Genomic DNA, 20,894 nt, shown 5'->3' on the forward strand with positions numbered 1-20,894 from the left:
CAGAGCTTCTTCTCCATTGCTCGATCCTTTTGAGCTTCTTCAACATAATAAAGCATGAAACTGACCACTCAATGAAAAAGAGCACCTAGCCCATTCAAGAACAGAATGGGCTTAAGGTACCACACCCACACCTTCCCATGATTGATGAGACGGCAAAGCTAGCTGTAGAATTTATCTTCACTTCCATTTGATGGACTTTTTCTTTTTGTGGTGTTTAATTACCATATCTCCTATGGAATCCTTGGATTTTAATTTTTGAAGATTTTCAATTGGTTGAGAAGGGCACTGAAAGAGGAGTTATAAAATTAATTAGGTGGTTGAAGGAAAAAAAAAAAAAAGAAAAAATATATCATAAATTTGAAACTCTTTTATGAGTCAAAATTTACAATTAATATTTATCAATAAAGAAAATAAAAAAGGATGGGAGGTACAGAAAACTTGGAGATCCATGTGATCCAATTCCAACCTATGGGTGGGGCACATGTTACTGGGTTCAATGAATGGTATTGTTTGCATAATATCCAATTGGGAAAATATTTTCCGGTATGGCAGGTTTTCAATAGATACAAACCAAAGATTCTTGCTTTCTTTTTTGCAGGTACAGAATGTAAAATGTACCACTGACATTTCAAATCATTACTAATGGGTGGATTCGATACTATGTTGATGAGAAATGCTTCTAGCCATTCACATCATGCTATTTTACAAATAATAGTTTTTTTCCAGTAAAATATATGTAATATAAAACAATAATGATTGGTTAACACCTCTATTCTAAATAAGACAAGAGGAAAAGAAATAAGGCAAATGACTAGAGAAAATAGGAAAGAGAGAAATAAAGTAGATAAAAATATGTGAAAAATAGTGTAAATTTTAAGAGTTTATGGTTTGATAGAAATAAGAAAAAAAATATAAATATAAAAAAAGGTTGTTAATCGAATTTAAAGGAGGTCAATTGATTGTAGATATAAACAAAAAAAAAAGAAGATAATCAATTATATTGTCATATGAAATTTGTTGTTAATCGATCTTAAAGTGTGATAATCATACGTTTAGAAGTTAAAAGTGACAATTAATTGTAGTTCATGTTAATTGATTATCATAAGTTTTGAAGTTATTACCTATGAGTGAAGAAATAAAAAGGTACGGACTCACACCTTGTCATATTTTTCTTTCTTTCTGTTTTTACATTGTCAAAAGATGGAGATTTCCCATATCCACATCATTTCTCTGCTTTCCCTTCTCTCCTCCCACCATTTTATCATACGAAACTAATTGATAGGAAAAATATATATGTATAATAGGTTATATAATGAGATAGAAAAATGTTTAGACTTTAGAGTAAAAATGTGCACATCCTCATTATCATTATTATTTATAAAAGGAGGCCAAAGCATGAAATTAGATAATATATATATGGGCAGGCTTATAATTTTTAAAATTTAAAAGAAATCATAAAACAAACTGTGAAAATAAAAAATATCCTAAAATTTATATAATTCTCATGATGTACAGCTCTTATAATTTAATTAGTACCATTCAATAAGATTTATATTATTTTATGATAATTATTTTAAAAAACACATCTTAATTTGGTAGCAATATAAAATTTTGTACAGTATTTAAACACATTGTATCAAACTTAAAGATTAAAGAAAACGGTTTTTTTTTTAACATAATTCCTTTGGACTTATTTTAAGTAAAAGTAGAATACATACATGTTTATTTTTTATTAAAAAAAGTATTTATTGTATAAAAATATAGTAAATATTTTTTGTTTATTTTTGGCTACTTAAAGTCAATCTTAAAAGTTGATACTAACATCGATCTTCAATAACATCTTTTCAATAAGATACGAGAAATATAGATGAAGCAGCCCGTAAACTTTTCAATTCAATTGATAAGAATGTCATCATGAATGCATTCACGTGTTAACGCATGTCGAGTGCTGGGTTTGATCCTCTTTTAGTGTATTCTCATCCCTCTTTATGTTAAGCACATATGGGTCTCAATTCTACACCTTAAATTTAAAATTCTCAACCTAAATTCCAACAGTGATTTCTTACTTTAAACATACGTCGATCATAATTAAAGAAGTCTTTGCATTGCACCAGTTTATATAGAATGAATTATACTGCCAAGTCGACACAAGTTTTAGCAATTTTTTTAATAGATAATTAGATTCATTAAGCATGTTGACAAGTCATAATACACCAGTCACCTAAAATATAATTGATTTTTTTAAAAAAAATATCAGCACAAAAAAGCTAGCTAATTTTTTTAATAAGAATAGAAAATCATAACACAATAAAAAAAAGCTATTTTAAATAATGTGAATCATAGATATTTATAATGAAAAAGATAGGATTCCTAGCTGAGACCAAGTCAAAGGATAACTGATACATAATCTAAATGATCAAGTCAAATAAAATATTTATTTTAATGAATAATTATAAATTTAAGAAAATTATTTAAATTTAATTAAAGAAAAATATTAACTTTTGAAATATCAACAAAATATACGATAATCTCTCACATGTTTCAAAATGTAAAATCCAATTTATTAATCTCTAAATCTTAAGAAATTAAATTCGTGGTTTTCGATTAGAGGAATACCTGACTTCATAAAGGGGGCGAAAAAATACATATAAAATTTATCTTTGATAGGGATAGAATTTATCCATTAAATAGATTTGAAATTGGGTCTGAGTATTTATTTGCAAAAATTTATAAAAATAGGTAGATGATCGGTACGGATATTTCAATATTCACACCATATATATATATATATATATATATATATATATATATATATATATATATATATGAGTAGAAAACAAACTATTACTAGTGTAAATATTATGGGTGATCTCTCTAAAATTGCGGTTTTTGATTCCTATAAAATAAGTGAATTAATTTTTATTTTTTTGTTCATCCCTCCAAAATTTAAAATCATTGTTTTTAATCCTAGCATTCATTTTAAGAGACATACATAACATTATTTTATAGCTAAAAAATATTTTAAGAGTTACATAAAAAAAAATGTTAATATAACATTTTGCATACACATTGAAAAGAAAAGGAGATATGATATTTTAAAAAGAAAACTTTATTAGACGAGATATGATACGCTTGCTCCAAAATTATTCCTTCTGCCAAAAATTTTTTTGGTACCAGAATACATTAGTAAGGTGACTCATTATTTTTTAGTAAGATTTTTTCTATCAATTAATCATGTTATTATTATTTTTATTTATAATGTTCAAATTTAAAATCTTATTTAAAAGAATTAAGTCTAATATTATTTATGTAGGGATGATAAATTAAGTAAGCAAATTCGAGTTATTTTTATGTATCTCATCACTATTGGAAAATACCCAAGTCCCACCTCGGCTGCCTCAATCCTTGAAGTGCGGCTTATATATCTGTTGGACAACTTCACTTAATAACAATTGGTTTTAAGATGAAATCTAATATGGTATCAGAGCTGCGACGAGTACCCACCATTAGAGCAAACTCTAATCTTGGGACCATGCTTCTGCTAGTACTCATTTGGACAATTTCACTTAATGTCAATTAATTTTAAAATGAAATCTAACAATCACTAGTCAAAAACGATTGGAGACAAATTGACATACTTATTAATAGTGAGTTGAAAATCCTAATCTACCTACTTAGAAGTGGATTGGTAGAATGATCCTTAAAATAATGAAAAAGAAATAAAGAAAAAAAAATTAAAGAACTTAAAATATATCAAGGATTTATTTTAAATTTTATTTTAATATAAATTTAAAAATAATACAAATAGAAATTAATATTTATATTTAATATATATATATATATATATATATATATATATATATATATATATGACAAGTCAACCTGTCTTTTGTCTTTTGTTGGTTCATCAGGTTGAGGGATTAAATAGTAGAAACTAATATAGACTGATAGGTTGAATAATGGAACTCAATGTTTCTTGTTTAGCTGACTAGCGGGTTGGACCAAGGCCCATATTATCCTTCCTGTGGGAACCAATGACTTATTGAAAATTTCAAAAGAGAGAGAAAAATCAAAATCTCTTTTTTTTGTGTGTGAAAATGAAAAAGAGCTCTTCCTTTCCATACACGCGGGATACCCACATGCTTACTTGGATTGCGGCTTCAGAGAAAAGTCAACTTTACAACAATAGAACCTCTCTATCCCCTCACGTGACCCTTTTTCATTCTCCCCATACCTCTCGTCATCACATGCATCTTGCTTCACCCTCCTCCTTCTCACCCATTTTCTACTGGATTATATATCCTTTCAGAGGGATATAGTATAGGATTTATGATACAAACTAAAATCATTTCTCATTACCTCAAGTTTTTCTTCTTGCAACAATAAATGCATATTTTTATTATTTAAAAATGGATAAGTGTAAAAGCCGTAATAAAAAGGATAAATATCATTTACCTGTTATAATTTTATTATATAATTTTGTTTGTGATCTTCGACCATGCATCACGCATGACACAAACTTGATAAAGAAAAACCGAATCCATCCCATCAGCAAAACCAAATTTCTAATGTACAGTCGATTTCCTCGTAGAAAATGATGAAAGAATCAAATAAAAAAGAGATCCAAATACATGGAATGCGATTTATACTAGCCCAAATTAATTCTAACTGAAATTAGAAGTACGTGCATAGTCTGGATCCTCCCATATTATTTAATACTAACACCATAATCAACTGCTTATGCTAATTTTAAGCATTTTTATTATTACTCATGAAATTTTTAGCTTATAACAAAAGCACCATATATAATTAACACCATGAACTTGTTCTGAGAAATAAATTCACAAAGCAAAACCTTAATAATATGAATACCCAACACCCAAGTATAGGAAAACTCAACTTTGAAATTAGAATGATGATTATAAAGATTTACATCACGACACACAAATGATCACATCCCCTCCTCAGGCTTTGATCACGCTTCTCCGATCGATCAGACCGTAACTCTATACATAAATATTAATCATACCACAAACTCGATCATATACAAATTACACAAATTAATGTCCCCATCATGTAGACACAGACACTCACCCCCCAAGGCCAGAAATCCAAAATCATCAAACCAACATTACTTGTAGATATAAATCACTCCCAAGAATTCAATTTTGTAGGGTTACCCTGCCCAATTTGGGTCATGGATAGTTTTTTTTACACACCCCCTTATTAAATGTCCCTAACTTCGAAGTAGTTCTTGTTCTTGACGACTATGTCATACATGTGCATGGACCTGAACTTGTTGAAATCCCTTGGAAGAGAAATTAGATGCACGGTGGAGCGTTTGTGGAATTGTAGAAGATCAGGGTCATCATAGTAACGCTCCCACCCCAGTGAGCTAAGCTTGTGCTCCAAAACTGCATAGGAAGTGATGATTTCGTTGCTTGCAGTGTGAACCAACACCTTGCGATCTGAGCCATGGTTCTCCACTAGCCTCACCACACCGTTCTTGAAAACCCAAACCCCAGACATTTCTTCTTAGATTTAATTAGAGGCACAACACAAGTGTACCAATTGAAGAAGAATAAGAAGTAAGAACAAACACAAAGTGTTGTGTGTTTAATTTTGAGTGTTTTTGTGAATTAGTGTGCAATGCGAGATGGGGAGGGGAGTATGGGGCATTGATGTATATATAGTGGTGATAAATTGAAGTAATGGGTAAGATGGGTTTTTTATTTTTTATTTTTTTTTATAAAGTGTAGAAATATGTAATAATTAAAAATTATATGGTGGTGATAAAGACAGTATATTGAGTATAGGGATGTTTGGATGTGAGTACAGCTAAGGTGGGACCCACAGGGGAGAGGGTACTATAAAGTATAAGCTTTTGTATATACATTTGGAAGAGGGGGGTGTTTGAGGGGCTCATTTCATCACCCGTGGTCTTAATCGGATTGGGGGAATCCTGATTCCCTTAACCATTTGCGGAGTACAAAGTTTTTGTTACCCCACTTTAGAGAATCTTTGTTTTTATAAGAAGAGAAACTTATTCTAGAAACAAAATCGCATAGTTAGTTAATGATGATAAAATAACTTGGTGTGTGAACATATATACTACATGTCTACATGCACACGCCACTTTCTGCTTACCAACTAGTTGTGCAAATATATATAAATAATATAAACAAAGATAGCTGGGAACATATTTGTGCATGAAATATAGCAAATTAAGCTCATTATAAACTAATTGGCCCGGGACTAGCGATAATGAGGCCAATTAAAAATAACCTACCATCATAGTATCACAAATTTGTATCATTAAGTATTGGTGAAGAAAAATTCAATGTGCGGGAGAATGTGGGAAAATATCATTTGCACTTTGGATGTGGCTGTGGAATTAGTTTCTTTAAGAAGGAAGGAGGATGCTCGAGGTAGACTCTAGTGAATAATATGCTCTTTTGAAAAAGTCTTTCTATGGTTTGTGGGGAGGATTATCAGGTACATAGTGGTGGTGGGGGGTGGGGACCGAAGATGAAAGAAATTTATCTCAATTAATTCTGATCGTTAGGTGTGGAAAATAACATTGGTGATTTTCATTTGGAGAAATCCGTGTGTGCCACGAGGTTTTCCATGCATTTGTTTTTGTTTATATATGCTGCCTAATTGTCTAGGCTAATTAATAGACTATCAGTTACTTTCGGTATATAAAGGGTTTTTGTTTGCCTAACTAGTGTTGTCTATTCAATCACCAGCCTTCAAATCATACTATATTATATAGAAACATCTTTATTCACACGTTAATTTAATTCATATAATACTTTCTACAATAAGGAGAAAGATAGAAAGAAAAAATGTGAGTAAAATATTGTAAAATTTATGGGACTGCAAGAAAAAAATACATAGTTTTTGGGAGAAGAGGTCAATGGATGATAACAAGGAATAATAAACTTTTTTTCTCCCCATCACACCAAATCCTTATGTTGAAATCGTTTTGAAAATGACTATATATGAAACATATCCGTTTGCAGCTATATATAGGGAATGGATTAGGTAGGTGGCTCGTTTACTAGCTATTGTAATTTAATTTCATTGATATCTGCACTTATTCCCTTGTGGCTAATAATTCGTGTAAACTAAGCTCTAATTAATGTTCCGCATATCAGCAGAATGAAAGAAGATAGACTAACAATATCTATAAATTAAATTGAACTAATAGCTAGCTAGCTTCATTCATTAGTTGGTGTCCCATTAAATCTATCAAAATCTAGACTCTAATTTAACCATGCAGTACAAGTACTGTTTATTGCATGGCGGTTAATTACTCTTAGAGTAATTAATAAGACATGCACGTGCATCATTAATTAGAGTCTTACGCCAAATCGAATCGTCTTTTCTATGAACATGCACAAAAAAGTTTAACTCCCCATTCTTCATATAAACCTTGTTAACTTGGGATTAACAAATTAGAGAATAGAATATTTTATAATAATGGATTAAAAATTATGTATTTGTGTGGTATACAAAATTTTAAATTGGGATTATGTTCTCAGTTATGAATATACTTTCTAAATTATTATGATATTGCAAAAGAAATATAGTTAAAATAGGACTGATGGAGTTATATATAATTGTACAGACTTCTAAAATCATGATATTGCAGTCGCTATTATGATTACAGACCCTAAATTAAAACCCTTATATATATATACTTTGAGAATTCAAGGATGATCCCAATAGAATTTTCTGGAATAGAAAAAATGTGCATAGAGGTGGCAGCACAACTTGAGGGTGAATAATAATAGTGGTGCTAGATTCCAACTCCTATCCCACCCAACCAAATCAAAGTTGAGCCATCAAACTTGTAGGACTTTAGGACACACATTCTCTTCAACGCAACACCTTTGGTCGTGACTCTGCATCAATTAGCCATCTCCTCCTCGTGCCACACGGTCCCTGTGACTACGATGCTTGCCTATATACGACCCTAATTTTATTAATTTTGCCATGTGTTGTGACCAAGATTTTGATGGGGGCTTCTCCTTTAGTCAATTCAGCTTAAATTCCTTTGGGTGCCCCATTGGACCACGTGAGTGTTTTCAATTTTGTAATGTTCCGTCAATTAATTAGTTGATAACTCCATATAATTCAATTCTCCTATAAATGCAAAGCTATATAAACAAATTGTCATCTAAATTCTCAATAAGGATACAGCTGATAGGCACTAACTAAATTGTATAATTTGATTGCTTGTTTCATTCATTTTCAATTTTGTTTCACGTTATTATGACATTTCTGATATTAATTACCATATATGCGTCCGTCAACAATACTTAGACAGTAGACACATTTTAATAAATACTTTAATTGTGTATTTATTTAGTTATAAAATTGTCAAAATATATTTTTTTTAAAAAAAAACTTTAAAATGTCATAAATCAGCTTCTTCAAATAATTTTTTAAAAATTATTCCAAATCCAAAACGCTTCCTTAATAATCTAAAAAACATTTAGATTGAAAGTAAATTAGAACCCTATCCTGTTTATTATTTTTCAGTAACCCTAGCAAACTAATAAAATCAATTGTGAGGCTAATGACGTAAACAATTGGTGGCACCAAAACTTGTTTCAGCCACTCACAATAGCCATCTCCCTCAGACAATAATTCTAAATATCCAAACCAAAATTTTCCATGTTGAGCTTTCTTGACAAGCTATGTCAACATTACCCATTACTTTTGTGATTTTGCCCATATTTATTTGTGCAATAAAGTTATTTGGAGAACATATGCTTAGCTCGAAAACAACAACCTTTCCATAAATGCTTCTTTTAATCCCGTATAACATTGAGAATCATAAAGGGTTGGCTCCACAGCAAATGGAAAACATCCTCCCCCAGCACATGTTTGCTACAAGCCCATGTGATTGTCCCATAGAAAAGCCAAAATCCTAGTCCTATATTTAACAAAACAAGATACTTGCTCGTAACGGCATCCTTCATACTACATATCTTTCCATATTAGCCTCTCCTTTTAAAAGAAGGGTTCTAGTCACTAAAGAAGTTGCTAGTTAGGGTTTTGGGTCGTATAATAGGTTGCTTTCAAATTGGTACCAAAAATCACCAAGTTGCCACTCGTGTCATGCCATTATTTCTTATTAGTTGTGCTTTCTCACAAATGTGTGAAAAATAAAATCGCACACATCACTGTAATTATTTTACACATATATAAGGTAGTTGAAGACTTAGGCTACTAAGCATCAATAAAAGGTGACTGAAAACCCAAGTTGATTATACATTGAGTCGATGCACATTGCATTGAAATTTTTTTATTGTTTAAATGTTAATTTTTAATTATTAATTTTTTATTATCGTTAAAAATTAAATCCATGACTTTTTCTCTTTCTCTCTTTTTTTATCAACCAACCAACCTTATAATTCGTTTGCATTGAGACTTTAAATGTCAAGTAATTAAGTTTGCTGCGTACCAATACTCTCTGCACTCAAATTTGAGAATTTCTAATTAACATCATGTTACACCTATCATGTTAATTAAAGGTTGTAGAATATTTAACGGTTAAGAGAATTTCCTTTCTAATTGTTGCACTGGAATGTCCCATATATGTCGCAACTAAAATCGTGATAGGATGACTAATAAAAGAGACTTAAAATAATAATTTTTGAAATAAAGTATAGTCATATTATTTATTTAAAAACATTGAAAAACTAAAATAATTATCTTCAAAACTAAAATTTTTGAATTTAGGAGTTCTTCTCATCTCAAGTTTGTTGGCATTGTTTGGGTATCGTCATTTGAAGTATTACTTATTTCGTTGTTCAATAATTTATCATAGTTTTATCCTTACTAAAAAAGGTCACAATGGATTGAAGAAAAATGATATTTGTAAATTATTATTATTATTATTGACTCTTATATAATATGAGACACATATAACAATATACTCTTCAATCGAGGCTTTGCAAAAATGACCTAAATTCTTTTTCTAGTGTCAATATTTCAATCTCAAGTCCACTAACATTTTAACATCTCAGAACTATTTCTCCTGTAGAAGTTAAAGGATAATAGTGGTCTAATAGATTTTCTTTCTATTGTCAATGTTTTGGCTTTAAGTTTGTTGACATTTCGCACATCACTTTCCCAGGCCTGCTTTGACTATTTTTTTTTTAAATAATGAATGATTTTAATTAATTGGTAACTAACTTAATAACTTTACTAATCACAATTATTAGTTAATAATTTAATAAATGTATCAAAACTGTCAATTTGTAAAACTAAGAGAATCAAATGTTACAATTAAAAATTAAGATGATCAAAATTATAATATAATCAAAATTTTATCATATCAATTTTATTTTGAACTAATATAAAAAAAAATATTTTAAAAAGTTTTCTTGCAAAGCCTTCCCTCCCCTGCGAAGAACTTAGAACCTCCAAAATCCTTGTTTACGCTACAACTATAACTGTCAAACCCTCCCTTTAGAAACCTTGTCCTTCCTATAAAGGAAATCTAATTCAATTTATATGACGGTTGAAAATCATCGTGATATGGACATAATAACCGATTTAAAATTCAATTTTTCTAGTAGTGAGTGAATGAATGTTATAAACTTTTCGATATCATTTTCAACTCCTACGGATACGGTTGAGACTATAATGCCTTCTAGATCTAGTCTTCTTTGCATGGCAGTGACCGCTCAAGCTTTATGAGTTACTTAGGACGAGACATGATTAACTAGTTCAACTTTATTGTTGTTTATAATCTTAACTTGAATTCATTGATTGAAAAAAAAATTATCCAAAATAATTTTAGAAGAGAAAAAAAAAAGGAGCTAAATATAGGAACTAAAGGTAAAACATGGAAACTTATTTCAAATTTTATTACTTCCAAAAATTAAAGTAACAACGTCTCAGAACTTCCAGAACTAAATTGAATATTTACCTGAACAAAATAACTACAATATCAACCATTTTTTCCATGTATTAATAATTACGAATTTCTTACAGAGCTCGTAATAATAATTTCTTAGTAGCTTTGTTAGATGGGAGAGGTACAAGGACTTATTATGTCTGTGATGGGAGACAACTTTATACGAAGGGCTTAAATAGTTTCCATATTAGAGTATATATATTGTTAATATATACACTGATAGCTGCAAATCACTTGATTAATTAATATTAACATGCATTTTGATTTAATTAGAATCTTCATGATATGAATTAATCGAGTTGAGTTTTTCTTAATTAAAGAATCCCAAATTCTCTACACATTATAAATTAAATAATGCAAGCAAACATATGTTCCTCTACCTTTAAATTTGAGTATACTTCGCTTCAAAAGAGGAATTTTCCTTTAAAGTGATTCTTCTAAATAATCATCTAACAGTTTGCACATCTTGCCAGCCCCTAGGTAAATGAATTTATTCTGCATGCAGTCTACTAGGAGTTAAAAACCCACACGATTACCTGATTGATATTTATTTTATAGTTGGTCAGATATCAGAATTTTTCTAAACGGGGGAGAGAAACGAATGGTGGGGGAATTTTCGATAATTAAGTTAAAGCTAAACACAGAATGATTTGTTTGTTAATATATATTCTTAATTAGGTAAGAGAATCCCTTTGATTTAAAAATTAAGATGGAATGAGGAACTTTAGGTGCATTTGGTTTGTATTTTTATTTTCTGTTTTCATTTTTTGAAAATTATTTTCATTTTTAAAAGTATATTTAATTTGATTAATTATTTTCTGTTTTCATAAAATTAAATTAATTTATGATATATTGACTTCTTATCTTTAGATTGGCTTAAAATTACATTCAGCAAATTAATTTTATCCAAAATGAGATTTCTGTTCTTATCTAAAAACACTCAAAACAAACGAGAATGTATTGTTTTCATGTCGGGTTATTTCCTGTTTTCATTTTTATAAAATATGTTTTGAAAATCCAACCAAACATATTTTCATCAACATTTTCTGTTTTCGATTAAAATAAAAAAACAACCAAATCAAATATCTCGTTACATATTTGTTTTGCGAATAAAGTTCTAAACATAAGGAATGTAGGATCAATTCTCTCTTAAGGCCATTTTAAGGAAAGATTTTTCTGGCCATTTTCCGTTTGTACTATAAAGAAACTGATAAAAGTAATTGATCTCCAATTAACGTATCTAATTAAAGCTCAAATAGGGATTTTTTTTTGCTGATGGGTTGAGCAAAAGAGACCCCAAACCCAGAACTAATTCACTGACGAATTTAGCAAAGTGAAGTACTCCATAAAAGAGTTACAAGTAAAGTCAGACACGTAATTATATTTTATATTAACAATATAAATAATCGATATATTTAAGACGTTCGTTAAACAATTTAAAATAAAAAAAATCATTAAAAATATCATTTTTGAATTTCTTAACTAGTGCTATCGCTACTCTTAAATATATATATATATATATATATATATATATATATATATATATATATATATATATGCTATACGAACACTGGTTAACATTACTTAAATTAAATTCATAAAAATAAGTACAATTAACATTTCTTTATTCCATTCAATGAATGTAACTGAAACGCAATTGTGTTAGAATTAATGCTTCCTCTTGTACGGGTGATGGATGGATAACATGACAGAGAATGGTTGGTGCATGAGTACTTTCAATAAAAATATTTCACCTAGTCTTAGAGAACCTACCATTATGCGTACCTTTTTATTTTTTTAATTCTAACTATCGAATATTTCTTTAGATCCTGCTATATTTGCATTTTTTAAGGACATTATCAATGAAAAAAAATTCTATTTTTACATAGCTAAATATTAAAATCATAATAAAGTTACATTTATTCTAAAACACATAAAAGTATGATAGTAACATATTATATAAAAAATATTTTGTTTCTTAACTAACATTCTCTTTTATATGCACTATTTCTTTCTGCGAGCTTCGTATCAAATTTTGTCATACAAAACCAGACGCTCATAGATTCTAGTTGCCAAACGTGCAAGATAACAGAGTAACTAATGAGATAAATATAGAGATATAAAAAAAAAATATGAGATGAGTGGAGGAGGATCATATTGATCATTTCTATAAAATAAAAAAAAACAAATCATTGTATAAATTATAAATTATAGACCGATAAATTGTAGGAGTTACATTATAAAATTATGAAAAATATGATTGAGCACAAATTTAATTTTGAGTTACACCATAAATTATATTTTTTTTAATTGATTTGAAACAAAAAATATATATGATCATGTATAGAAAAGAAATGTCGCGGAAGACTTTAGAAAAGAAAAGTGTTTGGTGTGACTTATATTAAAGTCATACAAGCATGGTTATTTTATTAATTATTTTATTTTAAAAGTTTGGTTATAAAATAATAATATTTAAGTACTATTTATCCCTTTATTTATATTTTGATAAAATATTTTATTTTCCTTTTATATCTTTATTGTCAAGATAATGATATTATTTTTTTCTTTTAAAAAAATATTCATTTTCCTTTTATAGCTTTTATTATAGAAATAATTATTCTTTTTAGCTTAAAATATATTATTATTTTTAAAACTATAAAACAAATTATTTCATTTACAGATAAATAATTTTGTTATCCTTCCTTTTATATTGATTTGGTTAAAATAATCAATGAATTAAAAGCTATATATTATTAACCTTTGTCCATGAAATAAACTTACAAATACTACGGACAAGAATGACAACTTAAACTTTAAGACATATTAACATTTTTTTTTATAATTGTTTGTGAAACTTTAACATCTTTGAACAAATACAAATACTATTATGTAAACTTTGATAAAACAAATCAAATATCGTATTGTACTAATGTTTGTCGAATTTTACTTTTTAATATAGTCATTGATAGAATATAATATTCTTATCATACTTTCCAATTTAAAAGTAAATTCTATCGTGTTGTATATTATCATTATAAAAAAATAAAATAAAAAGTAATATAATTTATTATGATTCAACATATTTTTAAAACGTAATTAATAAGTCCTTTTTTAAAATAAAAAACTAAAGTTTTTTTTAAGAGAAAATTACAGTCAATATAGTTACTAATTTTTATTATTAATTCATAAAGATTTTTTTATAGCATGTAAAACCCAAGATTAAAAAATAAATGTTTAATGTATCAGTAAAGTAAGTTAATTTAAAATCTACCTTACCTCAGTTAATTGAACATGGTACATAAATTATTTTTAATTCTCTAATACTTGTCTTTTGATTCATACAATTAACAAAACAAGGGTTAACTCATTTTTAATTTAATCTGTGAGACCAATTAATCTATTTTAGTTATTCTAAGAAATTCGAGGAGGTAAATTTCAATAATAATAAAAAATGTCTCTCCCTTTCTTATACCCAAATTTAAAATCTAGTATTTCTACATATCAACTAAACACATACTAATCAATCAAGATTGATACATATTCCTTAAGTTGATGGTTGATATTAAAGAATGCTTCGGAGGTATCCTTAGACCTTAATTGGTTAATTAGTCCTGACTAAACCTGAATGGGTCAATGTGCAATATATAACAAAACCGACCCATATCAATCGAATTTGGGCCATGCTACATAGGTCCAACCTCAACAATATTGGTGTCTGCTCAAGTGCCCCTTGCCACCATTTTTATGTTTAGATTTTAGATTATACCTTTTGGACCTTAAAAAATTATACTTTATTTTCTCACTCCTTAAGCTAATTAATTACACTGCTATGAAGAATATTATAAAAAAAAATCAGATTTAATAGTACTATTTATATAAATAAATACAAAATATTCACGTGTGAATATTTGATATTTCATTATACTCTCAAAATTGAAGATAAAAAACGACAGTGCGATTTTTATATAATTCAAATATCAATATAGAAGGAAATATCAAAATAATTTTTATTTTATCTTTATTATTCTTAAATAATTCTTTCTTCACACCCATTCTTCCTCAATAATGTGTCCATGGGTTTAAATACGTCTTTTAAATTTGAATAATTAAAAAATTGTTTTTATTAGTTCCTAAAATTTTTAAAAAATTACTTTTAGTCTCTCTCATTTTTTGAATTAATGGTGTCATAATTTGTGTCAATTTTACACTCTCATAACTTTTCTTTTCAAATTTAGTTTTTTTAAAATGATTTGTGATAGTTTAAAACCATCAAAATATGTATAAAAATCACAATAATTTCACATTTATATTTTTATTTTTCTTCTTTAAATTTGCTAGAATATGCAACAAACGATCACCAAAATCATACCAGTAAAATATTTGGCGGTTTAAAATTGACAGAAATTGTTTTAAAAAAAATAAGTTTTGGTGGTTAAAAAACACTACATAATGAACAAAGAAAAACTATAAATAATTTTCCAAAAATTTGAGAGATTAAAAAAAATTAACTACTCAAATAAGCTGGAAAACATTTATGATCTCTAAAGACAAAAAAAAAAAAAATGTGTCCACCAACAAGGATTATGTGTCCTTTTTTTATTTTGGAATGAGTAACTAATTCTTTTCAGTTTTCACGTTCATCACTCTTTAATTTATATTGTTACGTGTCAGCCCACTAGTTTTGGTAACATTCTTTCCTTGAAGCCAAAAAATGTCATTGAGAGGCTATATTACAATTTAGTGGCCGAACTACGGACAAGAAGCGCATCTGGTGTAGTGGTATCATAGTACCCTCCCACGGTACTGACCGGGGTTCGATTCCCCGGATGCGCAACTTTTTAACTTTTTTATGATGATTTTTTTAAGAGAGTTTCCAAACATGAACTTTTTGATGATGATTTTTTTAAGAGAGTTTTCAAACATGATACTATTATAGGGGAAAGAAAAAGAATTACCCGAAGGCAATATTGAGGTAATATAGTCAGAGACGGATGCAGAAGTTGGTCAGAGAGTGATAAATTAATAATAAATATTAACTAAAATTTAAACTACAATAGACTAACAATTTAAATGTAATGTATCTTTTATTCAAGTCGTGTATGTCCTACCTTCATATCAATTTCTTCTATCTTAGGAACTTTGAATGACTGTTTGGGAACATGAGATTGAGGAGTTTCAACTTTGTTAGGTCCCGGATCTGTCTCTACTTATAAATATGCATGAAGAGTAGATTTTTCTATAGGGCTCTCTACAATCAATAAAAAAAAAACTTAAAGCAAATCTAAATTAAACATCATATACATTTTTGAAAATGTGCAATGAAGAAAAATCGAGTGTGTAACAATTGAGAAAGCAATAGTACCTAAAGAAGGAAATCAATAGGCAAAAAGAAAATTTATAGTGTTCTAAATTATATAAAAAATTGCAAAATTATAAAAGTTAATAATATCTTTTTAAAGTATATCTAATATTTACTTTTAAAAAAGAAAGATTGACTACAACGAATTCTGGGTACATATCTTCTACAAAATATATTATTATAATTATAAATTTATAATTGATATCAATCTAATTATTTTTTAATGTATATATGTTAATTGCATTTGGAATTGGATATGATTATCAAGGAATTCCCACATTTTTAAAGAAAGGTGAAGTTCTCGAATTATTATAACTTCTCGAATTATGTAATCTCAATTAATCTTCACGCGACATATTATCACATTTTTTTAATTCATGAGAAAATTAATGGCACATGAAATTTAGTTAAAACTACATGATCCTGAACTACGTAGGGTGTGTTTGTGAACTGAACGCAACTGACAATGAAAAAAAGTTTTTCTCACGTTGTTTTAGCGTGTCTTGAAATGAGTGTTTTTTCATTGAACGTGAATTTTAACACTTAACCAAACACAGATGTAACAATTTCTCACAAAACACGTGCTGTTGTTGGGAAAGTTGGAACACCATGGACCTTGATTTCCATTATTATCAGATAATGCAATTCTTGCCACAGACCAAATTTTGGAGCTAGATGAACTTAATATTGGCAAGACATTGGCCTTGTATATAAAATAGTTAAGCAAGAGCAGACAGATTTCATCAGAGAGTTATGGCTGTGTCTACTTTCTCTTCCAATATCTATTCAGGTAAATCAAAATTAACTCAAGGATTGTTCTCTTCAAAAATAGTTTAAATACATGATGTACTTTCTCTTCCAATAACTTTATTTTTATTTTTTTGCCAAGTAAAAGGAAAACAGAAAATACTTTGGAAGTTCTGCTATAAAGAATTGAATTTCTAATAACCCCATCTATTGTTTTTCCACAAAGTTAGTTCACTGTGCCATCCTCTTTATTAATGCATAGCTTTGATTCGAATGTAAGGTATTATGTTGGTGTGTTAATATTGTTACCCTCTTGTGTAAGTGTTTACTGAACTTGGGGCCAACCTAACAGTAGAATGGGATAATATTTCCCTCACTAAATTTTTTATAATAGATAACATGGAATTCTCCCGCTCCATGATTCTAGTTCTTATATTCCATATGCATACCATAAAAAAATATATATTCCTTGCTTATGGCTTTTATGTATTCTGTTACCCTGCACTAACAATCAGAAACTCAGAACCCAGATGTAGTTCTTAAGTAATTTTTCTAGTTCAATCATTGGTTGGTTTAGCTCTTGTACAAATTATCTACTTGTTTTACTTTTGGCCAACGTTATGCCACATTTGCCGATTTTTTTATAGCAGAAAGTATGCAATAGGAGAAACATTATTTTTCAGGATGGTTTATTTCGAGATTAGTTTCTGTCTTGTTGTAGTTTTTTAATCTGGAGTTTTTTGTGACAACAAAAAAAAGAAGAAACAAGATAAATAAGGGAAGTTTCGTTTGTGAAAAGCTACTTGAAGGAAGCCAACAAGAGGCAACAAATTAAAAATTGAGTTTTGATGTTTTGCATAAGTCTAAAATTATCACCCAAATTTACAATTGGGACGAGATTTAATATCCACCACGAAATTCACTGGCAAGGCTAACCCAAAAAATCGGTACCATTCAAGAAGCGATATGATTAGAAAACAACTTTGCAACTTACAATAACATTTCTTTGAATCAACTCAACCGAATCATCATTTTTTATTATACCTACCAATTGCCAGAATACCAGTCACACAACAGAAAAATCTTATCCAGCTTTATCATTATCATCATATCCCTAATAGCATGAAACATTTTCTTTTTTCTCTCGTTTATCAATCAATAGAACAAATAGAATCGAATTGCAAGGAAATCACAAGCTGTATGTTATATACTTTATATCATACCAGTTAAATACAGAGTCAGGCAATGAGGTATATGAAACAAATACTAATAAACAATCTCATAGAACATCATTACGCAACCACCGAAAAAAAAAAGCAAAATGAAATCCAGAAATTAAAAAAAAAAAAAAGAACATGGTTAATTGAAAAACTGAAAATTAAAAATCAAATCCACCAGCATCATCAAAGCCAGCATCGTAGCCCGCATCATAATCAGCAGCATCAGATACCATATCTCCAATCAACATGCCACCCAAGGCACCACCAAGCAATCCAGCTCCCAATCCCATTCCAAATTTGTTCTTCTTTGGTTTCTGAGCCTGAGGTGGGTACCCATATCCAGGCTGTTGCGGATATCCATAACCTGATTGATGTTGTGGATATCCGTAACCAGCCGCCTGAGGTGGGTACCCGTATCCCTGTTGGGGTGGGTATCCACCATACGCCTGCTGAGGTGGATATCCATATCCTCCTGATCCTGCCACAGGCGGCGGCGGGGGAGGATGTGGTGTCCCATAAGGCATCGAACTGGATCCCGCCCCGGTCGGAGGATAAGCCATCACAGGCTCTTGTCCCGTCTTGGGTGCTTTAGGGGCCGGGGCGGGAACATGTTCGCCTACTTTGTAGGAGAAATTCAAGGATCCCTTGGATTTCCCTGACTGTTTCATCACCTGGTAACTGACTTGGCGGAAGGAACCGTCGTCGCCGGGATTGTCCATGAGTTCCCTGAGAGGAACATGGACGGTGCCGATAACGGTGTCGCCGAGGGTGCGGTCGGAGACGAGCTTGATCTCAAGAGACAAACGATTCTCCTTGGCCAGCGATTCGTTGACGGAGAATTTCACGGGGTAGTTCCACGTGGGGTTGCTGCCGGCGTCTTTGTGGACGTGGGTGGTGGCGCCCTGAGGGTGGAGAGGGTCGCCGGAGAGCGTAACGACGGCGTATACGTCCATCTTGGAGAAGAGGTTAACGTTCTTGATGTCCTTTGCGGATATGATGTTGAGTTCTAAGGTTCTGTATTCCATGGTCATCACAGAGGTGAAGAGATTTTGAGAATTTTTGGTTTGATAGTAAATCTCGATGGTTATGTATAGAACTGAATCAGTATATGAGATTTTGATAAGTTTTGTTTGGAACTGAAATCTTGATGTTTATGTATTCTGAAGAACTGAACAAACGAACATATATATATATATATATATATATATATATATATATATATATATATATATATATATATATATAGGAACCTTCCAGGTAATAAGGCGCTTTAAATTATTATTCACGCGTATTGCTATTTTTAATTTTAGTTAATAGTTATATTTTTATCTAGTTTATTAATCTTGCTTAATGTTTAAGATATTTTACTAAATATTATGCAAGAAATAAGATATTTTTCTAAATATTCTGTAAAAAAAAGATATTTTAATAAATAATTATCCAGAAAAAGATATTTTACTAAATAAGAGATAGTGAAATAGAAAAGGCAACAATTAATCTATTATGCCCTTTTATGCAACAATTCGTCGTGTGCTTTTCTATTTTCTTTGGGTGTTGAGGGAACCGTGTGATTATTTTTTACTACTAGTGTTTTTGGTAATAATTGGATGCTCCCTAATGTCTCTTAATGTAATTTAAATAGGTTGGAAAACGTAAAAAGAATTAAGAAAAATAACAATTACGGCCCTTTTATGTTGCAATTGGTCGTTTACTTTTCATTATTACTTGGATAATGATTCGTTGCACACCCTAATTATTTTCATATAATATAAATAATCACTAAGAATATTTTTAAAAGTTTGTTCGCTGACCAGGATATAATAAGATATGAAACTCAGATAAGAATATAATTATAAGTGTAAAATAAGTTTTAATCTTTTAGATAGGATATAATATAAACTATATTCAAATGATAATTTTTTTTATAATTATACAAATCATAATGTTAAATAAATTATATTACATTGTAATTACTTTTCTTAAGATAATAAAAAATGATATAAGATATTATTACTATTCAAATATTTGATTAATGATTATTTAACTATTAATATTTTAATTAATAATATAATTTAAAATAAAAAACACATTAGACCAATTAGATAAGAGATAAAATAATGTTATCCTATTTTATTGACCCAACAAACAAAAGTTACAATAACACAAGATAGTTATTACTCTCGTTTAAACATCTATCTTATATTAATTTCATATATTAAGCATTTGGTTTAATTTTTACAAAACAAAAAAAATTCAAATATCATGTATTTCAATTTTTTTTAATTGCTAAAATTCTTTATCCAACACAAGATTAAGCTTTGAATGGGATTTTCGGATGAGTCACAAAATTTCACTCTTCAAAATAATGTATAAAAAATTATATATTTTCAATATCAGAATTTCTTTTATATGTTATAAAATATCTCAATCGAATGTCACTAAATTTTAATACACTCTTTAGAAAAATAGTAATAAACATGATTAAATACCATAAACTTATCTATGTTATTTTGAAGTCTTAATTAAATATTATAAAAAAATTTGCAATAAAATATTATATTATATATTTTTTTTAAATGTCAATTCAATACATCCCTAAAATATTTTCGTAAACATGAAAAGAATTAAT

The 20,894-nt window shown here is 29.1% G+C and overlaps 2 protein-coding genes and 1 non-coding gene across 3 annotated transcripts; 1 reads left to right on the forward strand and 2 right to left on the reverse strand.

Moving 5' to 3' along the window:
* Positions 1-4,888: 4,888 nt before the first annotated feature.
* Positions 4,889-5,658, reverse strand: LOC100795247 (uncharacterized). Its single transcript, NM_001253289.2, has one exon. The coding sequence runs from the start codon at positions 5,527-5,529 to the stop codon at positions 5,227-5,229; it is 303 nt and encodes a 100-aa protein (NP_001240218.1). The 5' UTR covers positions 5,530-5,658; the 3' UTR covers positions 4,889-5,226.
* A 10,043-nt stretch (positions 5,659-15,701) lies between these two features.
* On the forward strand, positions 15,702-15,772 carry TRNAG-CCC (transfer RNA glycine (anticodon CCC)). Its single transcript has one exon. It is a non-coding gene; the product is annotated as a tRNA-Gly (tRNA).
* Positions 15,773-18,225: 2,453 nt separating this feature from the next.
* COR2 (cold-regulated protein) lies at positions 18,226-19,427 on the reverse strand. Its single transcript, NM_001251713.2, has one exon. It carries the CDS (start codon positions 19,294-19,296, stop codon positions 18,424-18,426), a length of 873 nt encoding a protein of 290 aa, NP_001238642.1. The 5' UTR covers positions 19,297-19,427; the 3' UTR covers positions 18,226-18,423.
* Between the last annotated feature and the right edge of the window lie 1,467 nt (positions 19,428-20,894).

This window comes from Glycine max, chromosome 9, assembly GCF_000004515.6.
Source record: "Glycine max cultivar Williams 82 chromosome 9, Glycine_max_v4.0, whole genome shotgun sequence".
Classification (NCBI taxonomy): Eukaryota; Viridiplantae; Streptophyta; class Magnoliopsida; order Fabales; family Fabaceae; genus Glycine; species Glycine max.